This window comes from Haliotis rufescens, unplaced genomic scaffold, assembly GCF_023055435.1.
Source record: "Haliotis rufescens isolate VD_foot unplaced genomic scaffold, xgHalRufe1.0.p SCAF_13, whole genome shotgun sequence".
In the NCBI taxonomy this organism is placed as follows: Eukaryota; Metazoa; Mollusca; class Gastropoda; order Lepetellida; family Haliotidae; genus Haliotis; species Haliotis rufescens.
The window spans coordinates 24880402-24895962 of record NW_025963813.1 but is presented as its reverse complement, the minus strand read 5'-3'; the positions used below and the strand labels follow the sequence as shown (position 1 = coordinate 24895962).

Genomic DNA, 15561 nt, shown 5'->3' with positions numbered 1-15561 from the left:
ACACAATTGTCAAATGACGTCAACAATCTTCAGTTATGACGTCGTTTCTAGTATGTCGTCATTCCTACCTTACGTCACAATATGATTCGAATGACGTCAGCAATGCCGTCTGGATTGCGTAAACAATAGACAGGTGCGCGTGAAGTGATATTAGATCAATTGTTTATTTGTCTTAAGATGGCGTATACATATAAAAACATACAAGACATAAAAATAATGCCAACTTCCAGCCTTCTTGTTCTTATGTAAGACATGAACATTAAAATACAAACATAAGGCATGAATTTTTTTTATTTGCCCTCGTGCATACGATGTTTATGAACTCACAAAGATAATAACGGGTGGAATTCCGTGCCTAAAACCTACCCGTTGTTTATTCAAGGCACGGCGTGTATTCGAGATCAGGCGTTTAATCGAGCAATTACGGTATATAGATTAGTACATATAAAATGATGAAATGTAGAAGTGTATAGACATGGAAAGATCATATAGAAATGGCTCAGGAAACAACACTGATGTCGAAAGAGCCCTTATACATGTACACATATATATATTGTGCCTGCAGCTATACCGCTAGGATGACTTGAGTCACAGGAGGGAATTCACCTGGGCCTGGCGGTGAAGGGCTCGGCGCTCATATTAATTGCCTTTCATTTCACAGGTGACAAGTAGACAGGACAGAGCGACTTCTTAGTCGGCCCATGCACGCTGCCCGCGGCAAGGGAAGAATATATGAACATTCCTGGCACCCTGAGTAACACGCTACTCTATGACCCATGTTTGGACGATATTAATCAGTTATATCAACTTTAAAACACTTTCTATTGGCGAGACTCACCCTAGGGATACAACAAAAGGCCGTTGGATGTATTATTCTATAACTCGGGCGTGTGAGATTACCAGTTGTGTTTATACAGAAATACCCGCGAGTTATTTATTTGGGCGACTTTATTTTACAAAACTGTTATCTGGTCAATAAAACTTGAATTAATCATCTCATCGAAATATCTGAGAATTAAATTTAAAGTTTCCTTTTTCAAATTCCTCTACAGTTCGACATCAGTTGAGTGACACGTCCTGCGATTCAGCTGTCAGTTCTATTATCAAATCGTTTTCTTGAATAATCCACTCTGAAAGTGCTACTGAACAGCCCTGATCGCTTCAAGCCGCTGTCCACTGCACAGAAATAGCCCCAAATCGCCTTTCCCCTCAAATACCCGAATTGTTTTGTGTCATTTCACACTCCAGCGAGTACAGTTGGTCTTGGTAAAAAGACCCTCATAAATATTCATGAGCCTTGGAGCTTCACTGAGCATGCCCAGGATGAAGTTAGAAGCAGTGTTAAACATGGCGGCGCCGCGACGGCTTGTGCGAATCTGGGCTCCGATTTTTCTTGGATATTTATTTTATTTTACCGATATATCATATGCCAGAGAAGGTGAGTGGGCAATTATTGCATATCTAGCTACATGTGTCTTCAAACTAGTTTCTTACAGCCTTTGTTTGGAGTTGGCTCGATGTATGGAAGCGTCCGAAGCGTTGTGATCTCGCCTACCGCTGACAGGCATGCTTGACGGATATCACTAACGGGACCAAAACACTTGGACTCCTGCAGACAGCGACTGTTTCCAGCGAAATCACGGATACTGTGGAAGTGTGTTTATATGCCAGTCTGTTCGATCAACGTGGGAAATATAATAAGAATATTCAAATGACGGATTGTACCAGTGGACACAATCAGCGACGGGACGGTCCTATGTGGATGGATTCTCTCGGATTATCTCATATTCTAATCCCTCGAGATTGGGTGTTTTACGGATTTATTATGTGCTCATATTTTATCCGATGTTTTCGCGACATCGTTGATTCGTACGTATGCAACAATATGTGTGGTATTTGAAATCAGCTTTCGTAAAAAAACCCATAAGATCTACTCGCTGTTAAAAAAGCGGCACCGATTTTGTTGCTTATGATCCATCACAACTCATTTATACTTCTTCGATGCTTATTCCAAAGATATGCTACTTAAGGCCAGCAGGTATAATTGAATCCCGTGTATATTCCCGAGATAATATGCTGATTGATGTGACATTATATGCATCAAATGTCGCGAATTTGCGTCTCGAAGCAGATCCTACATAAAATGAGTGGGTTGCGCGTAACAGTTAGCATCCATGTAGGCCTGGTGTAATCACGAATGTTATGCATTTGTAAATAACAGTCAGTCCCGAAATGGATTAAACAGTGAAACCGAATATATTTTATGTTGATTATAGTGAGATGTAAACATTCAAAGTAAAATTTTGATGATGGTTTGGTCTGACAACCATCTACTTCATATAGTTTTTCTAGGGTTCTGTGTTCATCCGTTTGTAGGCCTACTAGGCTATATAGAATGTAGCATCTAAAGTTATGGAAATTCTCGGTCACAATTTACTCATAGAAAGACAACATGAATTTGTCCACAGTCCTCCACTATTTGATAAACGTAACATTTATCAAGAGAGGCAGCAGAATTCAATTTGTAGTTTGGAATTGAAATAGTCGAAATCAAACGAGGTTCCCGTTCTCCTTTCAATCTTGTGTCAATTGTTACATTGGGGGGGGGGGGGGGGGGGGGTTGGTCTTGCTGAGCAGCAATCTGAATTCTGGACTGTTGTGTCTATTGTAACACGAGACTTACAATTCTCTCCCAACAAACACACTCCCCCCCCACCCCATACACTTCATTTAGCAACTTCTAAAGCCCTGAGTACCAATGTTTCTTCCAGAAGCTGAGCTCAACTTGCAAATAGGATTGGGGTAACCTGTATGTAAATTTTTTTTGTTGGGCTTACCTCTTAAAACAAGATTTTTTGATATTTTCTGTTTGATCTTTTCATTGCAGGAGAAATGAGCAGGAGATTTTAAGAAGAATAATTACACTGAATCTGTGCGTCCTGACAACTTCTCAGATTACACAAAGTAATCAGCTGACTGTCAATGTAGCCTTTCAAAAAAGGATATTTTTGTAGACTTCTAGGTGATACTTTATAATTTGTGAAATATATAAATAATTACATGTGTCTGTGTATTTAAAATATGAAGTAGTTTGACAAGAAATTATGTCTAGAATCCCCCACAAGTGCTAAATGAAGTTGGTTTGGACTGTTATATTTTGTCAGAACACAGTGAACTTTTTAAAATCACGTCGCAACCAAAATAATCACCCATATGTAAATAAACTCTCTTGAATTTTGAATGAAGTGAAGAGAGTTAAAAAGTATCAGGACGTGCTTTTGGATGTTTGCATGTCTAGTGTAGAGTTAGAAAGGGTTGTGGGCATGTAGGTGGAGAGTCATTAAGTGTGTGATGAGGCTATTATTGTGAGCTGCTACCGCCCCCTAGTACTGGCAGTAATTAGGGGAACGTCCCAATGGTAAGGCAATGCTCATGGCGCACAGTAAACTTAGAGCCTAAGTGTTACCTCTATAAATTGCGGTATCTGCCACAGTAGCTGAATGAATGACTGAATGCAGGCACAGATATGTAAAAGTCTGATGATGGGTTTCATACCTGTACTGCCCTTCTTGAAAACTAAATAGGATTTTGGTTTCATAAATTTGTATTGCTGTTTTATGTCAATGAAAGCTGTTGAAACATAGCTGTTTTTGCACAGTTTGCTAATCAAAAGATATTTTTATCACATCTGTCTGTGTGTAACTTAAAATTTGAACAGTTTAGAAACTTTATGGCTCTAAGGATGGTTTATTAGTTTTCTTGTCACTTAAGATATGAAGACTTGACCCCTACCTATGTTTTACAACGTTATGTTTGTATCATGTATGTTGTGTGAAATGAAGTACATTGCATAGAACAAGCCAGAGAGATGAGATACATCAGAAACCAGGGATTTGTCCACGGTTCCAAACTATGTGCGCTTTCTTGGCAAGCAAATTGGGAAACAGTTGCTAGTTTGTTAAAAACTGGAATTTTCATACCTTCTTATTTACTTAAATTTAGATGTCTTTAGTCTTAACATTATATGTTATTAACATTACATTATTGCAGTGATATAAAACTAAATGCTAAAGCCTCACCTTTATTGGCTCTGTTACCAATGAAATGCAAGTCACTTCTTCAAAACCATCCCATTAGTTGTAACTATACAGTGTATGTAGAGACAAGAAATTGGAACTTAATTCTTAATGTGGAACTTTTACTGTCATTTTCTGCAGACTTAAAGTGGAGCCAAATATCAGCCTCTGAGCAGGTCTAGATAAATCACTCATGACTAATGTCTTATGTCAGAACTGGGTAATTGTTGATCCGTTCTAGATCTGAACTGATGCATTGTACCCTAGTTTAGTTTCTCCTGCAGGTTAAGTAGTACAACAAATCTCATTAGCTCTATTGTCTCCACCAGTTGTCAGGGGAAGTGTAACAGTAGAGGAGCATGATTGGTATAACTGACCAGGTATCCATAGTTGAAATGTCAGCCCTGTCCAGCATCAAGTGTACACTGTCATCCCTTCTTACATTTCAAGGTACTTTATTGAAACTTTCCGTGATTGTGGATTGTTTGCAGTCTTGGCAAAACATGTAATGCCCCGTTGGATAGGCCGTAATTTGGGGTGTATTGTGTGAGCTTCTCTTTGACGGTGTGTGAAAGGCTAGGTCCTGGGATGACTGTGCTTTCTCCACACATTCCAGTGCAGGTCTTCTTGCTTTGTTCACACTTGGGCACCTACCTCATGGGCTGGCTATTCCCAGTGATTACAACCTTCTCAATGCTTCCCAAATAAACTTCCATTATGTGAAAAGCTATGAATACAGGTTGCGACATTGGTGTATGGCTTCCTCTGACCTTTTTCGTGATTAACCACCGATCATTCCCTGTAGGTGGGTATTATGACAGAGTCTGCCACCATCTGCCTAGCCTGGTTCTTTGTGAGATTAGAGAGCATCTAGTTCAAGTGCTTCCACTACAAAATACTCAAGTCTTTATTTGCTAGCCAAGAGGTTAGAGGCTTTTATTCAAGTTTATACTCATTTCCATATTAAAACTTGTCTTTTTGGTTCGATAAATATGGTGAATGTACAGGTGTTTTCTTTTCATAATTTCCCTATAAAATCTTGATGTCACCACACAAGTCAACATTATGCATATAAGTGTGACAACTGATGATGAGTAAATATCTGGTAAAATTGCATAATTTTGATATTTCAGATTTTAATGTTAGCACCCATCCACACCAGTAACCTCTTCTGTGTTTCATTTGAGTACAGTTTCCACTCATTCAGATGTTGTCTTCTGTCTATTTGAAATATGATATATGTCTCCTTGAGATGAGTACCAGCTATCCAACAGTTGTGACCATGCATATCATCATCTCGTTCATTGTGTCCGTAACACACACACTTGGGAATACTGTGATTTTTGCATCTCACTTAATCTGCAGGTTTCAATTTCGCTGGGGTGGGAAGATGTTTTACTGATGCTGAAAAATTAAAGTTGGTGTTTGCTTCTCCTCTGCCACAACAAACATGCAAATTTCCTAAGTTTGCTGTTCCCTCAGCCACTGAGTACTTCCATACGATCAGGTCACCAGGCCTGTCCTGGATTATGTTTTCAAGGAGTGAATAAATTTGATTTGCAAAGAGTTAACCAGTGCAGAGACCTGGATGCTGTGCAGGTATACATCTGGTAGAAGTGAAGGCCCATACTGAACTATCAAAGGGTGTTTTGAAAGTTCCAACAGCCGGCCTTTTTTCTCAGGTGAAATCACCAGAATATATCAATATTACTTATCTATAACTTCTTCACTTGTCAATTACAATAAGCAAGGATTATTAGTCTCCTAAGGCTAACATTGTGCTATTACTTCAATCACTTACTCAGATGGTACCCTGCAGTTGGAAGCCAGAACAATCAGTACAAATCAGAGTGGCTATGGCAACAGTTAATTGTTGTTTTGCAAATGAGTCTTACACGGTTATTCTTTGCCCTAAAGTTAAAAAGCAACAACTGCTAATTTAGGCAGTGAAAGCTACAAAATGCCAAGTTTATGTTTTACATCAAAGAGATTAGGTATTTGAGTGCAGTCTTATTAAAAGGCTGGATAGGTTTGACATACCAGAAGATAACTGAAGGTATTATGGAGAAACTTGAATATCATTGTCATTTCATATAGTGTGACCATGTTAAAATGTTTAAAGATGACTTTCAAATATAATCTGAGTTTCTATCATGTAAATAAAGTAACATTGTTAATATTATTTATGAACTTTACTTCAGGATGTTATTACACCAAATACTGATCTGTATAAAGGACCCATTAAATTCCTGAGCCATATCCCATTTGCAATCTGATATGATAACTTGTACCAAAATTAGGGAAATATATGGTTTATCCCCCCCATTCACAACAAGGTACCCTGGCATTGTGGCAGTGTTTGTGTGTTTGTATAGCACTAACCTCAAATCAATTTAGTGGAGATCATGACATTTAAAGGTGAAATGCCCTATCTCCCAGTTTGGAGGGCTCATAAACAAAAGGTTATGGTGAAGAATAATTTATGGCCATGGTTCACATAGACTGGGTCAGCGAAGCTGACTGAAGTTTTCATGCTAAGGACTTTGGAAAGGGACTCCCTATGTGCTCCTACTTAATATGTTTACCAGACATTGTTAAAGTCACTGGAGATTGAAATAGCAGGACAATAAATATGTTAATGTCTGTACTTCATGGTAGACACACGCACAGAGATTTTTCTTGTAATTGTTTATTCACAGTATTTTGTTGTGGATTGAGGATTAACGCAGTGAAGAATTATGTCATTGCTTGAAGTGTGCAAGGATAATGTCTCTCTGAAACTGCTATTAACATATTAATTTTTACAGAAGTGTGGATAAAAGGCTAAATAACTGAACATGTTGATTACCTATACTTAATGCATTTGTCATTTGGAAAAATAATACTTATTCCATCTAAACAACAGTAGCAGAATCTACATGAATAGTCCCCTGTACCCAGTCCCTGTACTATTCAGAACAATTTGGAGAGAAAAAATATTGCTAGGTTTACAATGCTTAAACCTTGGCTAGAAAGCAAACAGGTTTGTAGGCAATTGTTTTATAAATGTCACCAAAGGTGAAAATTAGCTGTAATTTGTACATAGTTAGGGGTAATCTCCTTGGTCTAGTGTTAGAGACAAGTGGCTACATTTGGAGGACAAAGGTTATTATAGGTTTAGGTCAGCTTTGGTAGTTCGGTTTGCTTGGAATGCAGTTCTGACTTAATTTCACCTTCTTGATTTCACTTCATTAAAGTTGCAGGTGGAATGTGAGTGTATGGAGATGTTTGTTTGCATGAGGTGCCATGTTTGTTGGCATATGTTTGATAGCAAATCATATATATTTAATTGATGAAGGAAACTTCATATGGCATATTGGGTTTCAGTTTCAATCTTCTGTCCTCTGTAGTTTGCTGCAGGATGTTTAGGTATTGAACTGTATGCATCTTGGGATTAAGATGTTTTTCTTTATTTCATAGCAAAACATTACAATTGTATGTCATTGTAATGACATTGATTTTGTCTTTTTCAAATCCAGAATTATGTATTTGGCACAGGTTCTTTAATTTACAATAGCTTTCGTAGTCATGGTAGTACTTTTGTTGGGTTTTCTATTGCTGTTGTCAACATAAGAAATCAATCTTCAGGGTTAGAAATTGGCACTAGTCAATAGTCCTTGCAAATCTGCCCAATAGTTGAGGTATCACAAGGACTAGTAGATATTTGTCATTTTTAGGGGTTTGCTATATATTATCATTATATTCTACCTACAGCTCAGGAAATACACATCAGTTATAGTCTCTTGATTCCTGATGTTGGAAGTTAGAGGATCTTGGACATAGGAGATAATAAGACATTTTAAAAAATCTATTTTGTAGAGGAAGTGACTGGCAGCTTGTCCCATGTGATTGTAATGACAGTGTTATTTCTAACATAACTAGGTCCTTTGAATGCCCTTCAAGCAGGTATGGACACTAGAATAAGTTGTCATGGTTTTTGTGTTGGGGAAAAAAAACCTTCCTCTCCACAGGGGAAATATTAGTTTCAAGTGTGAGTGCTTGTAATATGATTGTATGTTGGGAAACAGCAAAATCAATGTTGGTGACTTTTATCGTTTATTTTTAGAAACACAACAATCGACAGACATCCCGTCCACTTTTGCCATGAGAAAACAGGTTTTTGTTATCAGCCAGTCAGATATATTTTTCTTGGGTTGTGAATGAAATGAGATAAAATGTTGCAGCAATAAAAAGAACTCGAACAATGTAGAAAAGTGGCAGGAAGGGTCCTAAAGCTATATAACTGTCTTTTATCATAATGTGAGGTGATCATATCTCTAGACATAGAGCAGTTCAGCATGTGATACATATTATGTATTCCAACTATCTTGACAAATAACATTCTGTGTACAGGCTGTCAGCTATTCCGAGCATCACCTGCCCTATTGTTGTTGTCAAGCCTTTTAGTTGGTATTGGTCCTCTAAAGTTCACCAGCTTGGATTTTGTGACACCTTATATTTGTTGGGGTAAACAAGTTGTGAAACTTATATTTCTGCACACGAGATGGAAATGCCCATTCACTGGCCTCACAGGGTCTCCAAGCAGGGTAAACTTGAGACCCATGTACAAATACATGGAAATTGAAGGTCTAGTGGTTGTTTTCTAGGTCTCAGTTTTCTAATACCTGATGCTAAAATGTTTGCTTAAGATGTTCCTGGGAGGGGTGCATATGCTATTAACAGGTAAGGCAGATGTATAAGCATACATGGATAACAATAAGAATTTTTAAATTTCCCACAGACCTCTATTAGAATTGTTAGGTTTACCCTTTGGGATGTCTGCCAACAAGATTACTTTTGATCCCAAAAAGGTTTTTTGAAATGTTTGTCTTTTCTCCTTGCATTCAGTATTGTGTTACACTATGTGTGTTAAATTTTGTCAGTGTAGTTAAAAAGGTATTACAAGTCATTTACCCATTCCCGTTTCCATTAGGTAACTATTAGTATATACCGGTATATTGAAATTACTGTTATTGACCTAGAAACATGTTTGCTGGGTCAATATTCAAACTTGGTGAATGGTACCATGTGAATAATAAGCAGTTAATTCAGGAACTTTTAGTTTCTGCATGTATTGACTGTACTGTTTCAATTTCTAAAGCCCATGGTCTATTTTATGAATCATGATGTGCATTAAACACATTCATTATGTTCATATTGTCCTCATTTTCCATGTGTTCATCCAGTCTACTTGTGCGAATGTACATTCATCACTGACTTCATATAGTATATCATATGTAAATGTGCACTGTAGGTACCAGAAACTTAATTTAACCATGCTGGTTATGATTTTAACTCTGCCAGCATGATTGGTACTCAAGTCTAATACAAGGAATTTCAAAGCATTTAATGCAATCTTTTTATTTCTTAAATAAATATTTTTTTAAATTATTCATTTTATTTGTTTATTTCATGTAGATGTAAGTGATGCAAGGATGATTGCTGTTGGTGCTTTGATATTAACCCTAATGCTAATACATTATTTTCATATATGCTCATGGTAATCATTGCTTCAGATATTGTAGATTTAGTATGTTAATATTAACTTGTTCATGTTGTTGACACTTAAAGTGCTTCAGAAACTATGGAAGAAAGAAAAATGAATTTTGATCTCAGTCTGTCTGTGGTGTCAAGTTGTGACGGTGATGAACCAACCCATCCTAAGAACATATATCTCATTCCCTGGTTGTTGGGGAAATATCATTCCGTTCCAGTTGCTGTTGCAACACAGAAATGAGAAAAACTGAGGCCAATATGAACATGATACCAAATGCAGAATATTTTGTCAGCCTTTTGTTCTCACGATCTCAGTGTTTGACATTTGAAAGATTAAATTGTCATGTCAACAGATAATTAGCAATATCTCCTGTATGAGCATGAAGAGGGTAATATCCAGTAAGTGAAGGTGACATGTTTCAGAAAGCATTTCAATGCAGTTGTTAGTGCTAAGGAAATACTCGGGAACATAATTACATGTTATTGAACAAGATTAAGTGGGGTTATATTGCAAGATATATAATAAAGTCAGTTTTTGGTTTTGCACAATTTAAAGAATGTTTATTAAATTTTTCTGATCTTGAATTTAGCATAATGTTTATGATATTATGCCATTGGGTTATCAGCAAGAGAATACTGGTTAGCTTCAACTTTGTAATTTTGGCTTTGATATTTGTTTAGGTATACTGTAATTGTCATTATGGCTGATCCATTGATTATGATGGACGGTGAAAGTTGTAATCAGATTTTATTCTTTTTTAGTTTATGCCACGTATGGTGCTTGTTTTGTTGTTGCACATAAAATTAGTAAATGAAAAGGAGAAGGAGATACTATTTCCACTACAGATACAGGAGGCGGACATGTGGTTGGCCTTGCATCTACTGCAATATTGATTGTCAGTGCTTTGTTCAACACAATATTGTCACATTAGCTGTGTTTAGAGTGTATCTGCCCGTCTGCCGGCTTTGCAAGATAGGATTTTTCCTGCCAGTACATTGATATGAGTGGAGTATTATTTATCTTATTTATCAGCTTTCACAAGCTTCAAACCAATTATGATGAATTTAGATAATAATTAAACAACATGACCAGTTTGAGAATTGATGGATTTGAAAGGGGTCTAGAATTTCACAACAGAGTGAGTTTTGATGTCTGTTGATTCTCAAGGGATTGGAGAATGATTATGGGGAGGCTACTGGGGTCTCATGTGACATTGCTGACCACTAAGGCATGGAGAAGGCCTCATCATCGTGTGGCACACTGTCACCTTGCCTTGATTACCTCCCCAGCAACATATTGATAACTAGCTGTCATATATTTAGAACACAAATGTCACCATGCTTCCTTCTGATTAATCTTTTCACTTCTTTGGGAGGGGAAACTTTTAGTGTTTACATGAATGGATAAATATGTTTTAATTTAGTCTGTACACAGTGTAATAGCTTGTTTTTACATGTAAAGAACATCTGCACAGTCTTTCAGTTCATATTTGAATGAATGCATTCGGCTGTGGTTGTTGGCAATTTCTTTCTTGTTCTTGGTATTCATCTGATGCCCTGACTGTTTTCTCAAAACTAGTTTTGTGCTTCAGTGTTTTGCTGTTATCTGTGCACAGGATGCTGCTTGTTCAGCAGACAGAGCAAAAACTGCCAACAGAATTAACAAAAAAATGAATATGTTAGTTTGTGCTGAAGTCCTAAGATTTGTGAGGCAGACTATTGTTGCAGCAGTTTGGGTAAATCTGGCAGGTCCTCTCAATCAGCTGCTCACTGCTTTAGTTGCCAGTTCTCCTGGAATTTTGAGTTTGTATGTAAGCAGGTATGTGATTTTGAAATATTTTGAATTCCAAAATTTCCATTTGGATATATTATTGTGATGAGTGGATGAAGAATTTGCAGTCCTGGTGTGTGCTTTCCGTGAGCCAGTGTGGTGACCTCTGCATATTTCAGTGGGAATGAACATAGCCATCATACTCTTTCATCAATAGTTGATTGGAAGTATTCAAAGAATTTTCCTTTGTGATCCAGCTGATGAATCACCCTTTAAGATTGTAAGACAGTTTAGTGAAGACTAGAAAGATATATCCTAAATGCAAGTACAAATGAATTTTAAGAAATGATCATGATTCTTTTTCATCTTTGATTTTATATGGCAAAAGGTTGGACCTGATTTCAGAAAAAGATGCCGAAGACCATGATAGGTTTGGACATGTGAAGTAATCAAGACAAATTGACTACAAATTATTTACATTTATGCAATAAACAAATCTATAGAGAATTTTTAGTAATGATTAATATGTATTTATTTTTTTCTTCTCTTTTACCCACCACCCTCAAAGGCCATTTTGTCTGTAAAAAAAACCTCCCTCCACTGCAGTTTCTATTTCAGCCTACACTTTAACAGGTTTAAAAAGAAAAAATAGCATTTTATTTCTCTCAGGCCTAGCACTTTGAATTTTTTTGTTTTGCAGTTTCATTTTTTATTTTGATAAACACAAATGTTTTGACAAAATAGTAATGTCATCTAGATAGTGAAAGAAAGGAAGCCCTATGTATTTTATACACACCATTTCCCAATAATATGAAACCTTCACATATATGTGGGAGTGTGTGGGATGTCTCTGTGTGTCTGTCCATCTGAATAAATATTAGTTATTGTGTTATTTCCAGCAGCTCTTTCATATTTACTAGGGCTGTTACGATTCACTCGCGTATTCGGTGAATCGAACCGTATCCGTTCATGAATTGAATTCGTTATTCGTTGCCACTAGAATCAAATATTTATGAATATGCAATCATGTGCATTTACATACCCTGTACCTAAAATGTCCATAAGAACATATGATATGCGTAGGTTTCTTTAAAGACAACACTCTTATAATATTTAATTTGACAGGAATTTGGTCACTGGTCATTGTAGCATTTGAGCAGATACTTAGACTAAGTACCTGGACAAGTGCAGTATGTAAATGTATAATACAGATAATTAACAAACCATGTCAAATAATTTATGTTGTTGTTGCCTCACTGAACATGCTGAATATGACAAATAATACATCAACTGCTGACTTATTATTGTATTCGTGAAATAATATTCGTATTTATTACCCTATATTCGTGATACGAATCATATTCGCCTCATAGGGTATTCAATGCAGCCCTAATATTTACACAATAGGAACAGAAAATGTCTTCTCTGTAATTCTCTTATTAGCTCCTGTTGATCTGATGCTTGAATGATCTATGAGGAAGTTAAGTATTACCAATATTGGCCAAAGGAACTTATATTTTGACCATTATTTGTATTGATGCTATGGTGATGTTGACTATATATGTATGCAAAATAGATGTTGTCACTTTACATCCCAAATTATTTTGATAATAAATAAAAGCATATGACATTAACTTTGTACTGCTTCTCCTAGCCTTGCCCAAGCTGCCAAGTTCTGAGGGTGTGTGGAATAGTGTGACTGTGCACAGATATCCATGCATCTTTGTAATCTACCCAACTGAATCAACAAATGAGTTTATTGAAGCTTAGCCGCACTGCAAGTTTGGCATTCCTCCCCACCACTGTGCTTGTGGTATCCACTCTGTACTCTCAACAACTCCAATTTGCTTTAAGTTCTAACAGCAATGATATAATAGCTAACACATATAGAGTTACTCTTGAGATCTCTAAATATCAGAAGGGTTGCTAACAAAATACATATATTTCCACACATCATCTGTCAGAAAGTGTCAGCAGCTTTGTAAATATCTGCCAAGATATACAGAATTCCTAACATCTATCTTGAGTCATGACAGATATGCAACTAAAACAACATATAAAGCAACATTGAAGTGAAAGATGATAGGTTTTAATATGTGAAAATAGAATGGGCAATAATTGGACTTACCACATATTTTCTTTAACTATATTTTCATGTCAGCTTATAAGCTGTGATTTGGTAATACTTGTTTTGTCATCAAGTTGCTGCTTAAGGGGGAAAATATGGCGTAAACTTCTTCCCTTTACACGTTTGGGTTCAAGCTTTTCATCAACAAATCAAAATGAAATGAATAAGGGAACAGTAGTTTTTCATGGACGCTTCTTTTGAAATCATCTCTGTTGTTCTGCACATGGTCTTGTTTCTTTGTGACTGTTCCTGTGTGACAATGAGGAAGATACAAGTAATGTTTCATCATTAATCCAACCTGTTAGTCACTAGACTTGATTACTTTTTAGATAAATTTGAACAGTAATTGATATGACAGCATTATTCCATCTTGCCTGGAGGATTATGGGAACATGTCTCCCTGAATGAACAGATGGTTGCCTGCCTGACCAGTAATGTAATATTATCATACAAAATAATTCAATTTATGTGACTACTTATTTTGATAAATACTGTTGGTGATAGTGAGGGATAATTGTCCTAATCTGGTACTTGGGCACCTGGGCCATGGCATCTCTATTGTTGCGTCTCTTTCAGACAGTCATGCAAATGAATTGTTATCTTTGAAGGATTAATTGATACAGGGTTAGTGTGGTGTTTGAAGAATACCGTGAGGAATATTTTGACAAGTTTACCAATTTTCTGTAGTCCTCTCACTGATTGAATTCACTGATCATTCTCAGCTTGTGTTCTTGATACTGTTGTTTAGTTTGCTGTTGAAAATGGTTATTTCAGTTCCTCCTCACTATTTGCACTCACAGTTCGGGACTGTAGCTAGCCAATGGTCTTTTCATTAATTTGATTACATGTCTTAACATTCAGAGTTGGTGACAATCCAGAAGTCTGGTGGACAGATCTGTTGTTGATTAAGTCCGTGGTGGACAATAGCTGGGCCTGTGTCATCAGATTGACCTTGCCTTGGCTGATTATGGACCTGACAGCTGGTAGCTGACTGTTGCTAGCAGGACTTCTTCTTATCATAGGAGGAAACCAGTAACCAGTGCCTCTAGATTAACTACTCACCAACATAACTTGTAATTTCTCAAGCTCTTTTAGTATCTCTCACAACACATCTCAGTGTCTGGAGATTATATTGTTGATAAGAGAACGAAGTATGTAATTTTGCTTGTTTTTTTCATGACCCTGTTTTTTTTTTTTAAATATCAGCAGTTATAAACAAACCTTGAATGTTTAAAACCTTTATTTTTATATATATGAATACACCTTGCACATTTGATCACTATGATATGATATTCACCCTAAATGAAAGCTTTTGTGTGAGAGAGCTATTTTAAGCTGTTATACTGTATAACAAGTGTTTGTTGTCAACACTAAATTCCTCTCTCAGCCCTACTTATCATATGACATTGCTACAAGCCTGGTGGCATTTCATTTGTCAAACATGACGAATTGATCACCAGCAGCACCAAGTGGCAACGCAAACCCTAGGAGGAATGCGGCATATAAACTGATCACATATTGAAATGTTCTCCAGCTCTCTGCTTTGTTGCTACTAGACTGGGGGAATGATAACATTCTACATCAAAGTTCCCACCAAGGGATATGTCAGTTTAGTTTCTTAATCACATGAGACAGTGAATGAAACATTTTCTGAGGCGATTGATCAGTTAGTTTATGATAAGAAACTTAGAGCTGGAGGCCTATTTTTCACCAGTGTCATCTACAAATGAGTTTTTCATGTACCCTAGCTGCCTTTGATGGTATGCAGTAACTAGGATCAACGCCAACTGGTCACATTGTATTGATTAATTTGCCTTTTCAACTTGTCTTATTTTATATCAAGAGCTCTTGTATTTGTGCTGTGATGACTTAAAACGAACCATGTTTAGATATATTAAAGGAACAAAGCTTTGCCTTCTATGTAGAGTATTAGTTAAACTGTACTCTTTCTTCATTGATTTTTATGAAAATTTAATACTTTTTCTGTAGGGGAATTAGGTGTTGATCTATCAAATTATCAACCTGTTATTCCATACCAAAGGTACCTTGCA

The 15561-nt window shown here is 36.6% G+C and overlaps 1 protein-coding gene across 2 annotated transcripts in view; it reads left to right on the top strand.

Moving 5' to 3' along the window:
* The first annotated feature begins 1300 nt into the window (after positions 1-1300).
* LOC124117410 (ephrin type-B receptor 1-B-like) overlaps positions 1301-15561 on the top strand; it is a 106624-nt gene continuing 92363 nt past the window's right edge. For both annotated transcript variants that reach the window (XM_046479295.2, XM_046479294.2), the window contains exon 1: positions 1301-1438. In XM_046479295.2, coding sequence (XP_046335251.2) covers positions 1315-1438 — 124 coding nt within the window. In that variant the 5' untranslated portion in view covers positions 1301-1314. The remainder of the gene's footprint in view (positions 1439-15561) is intronic.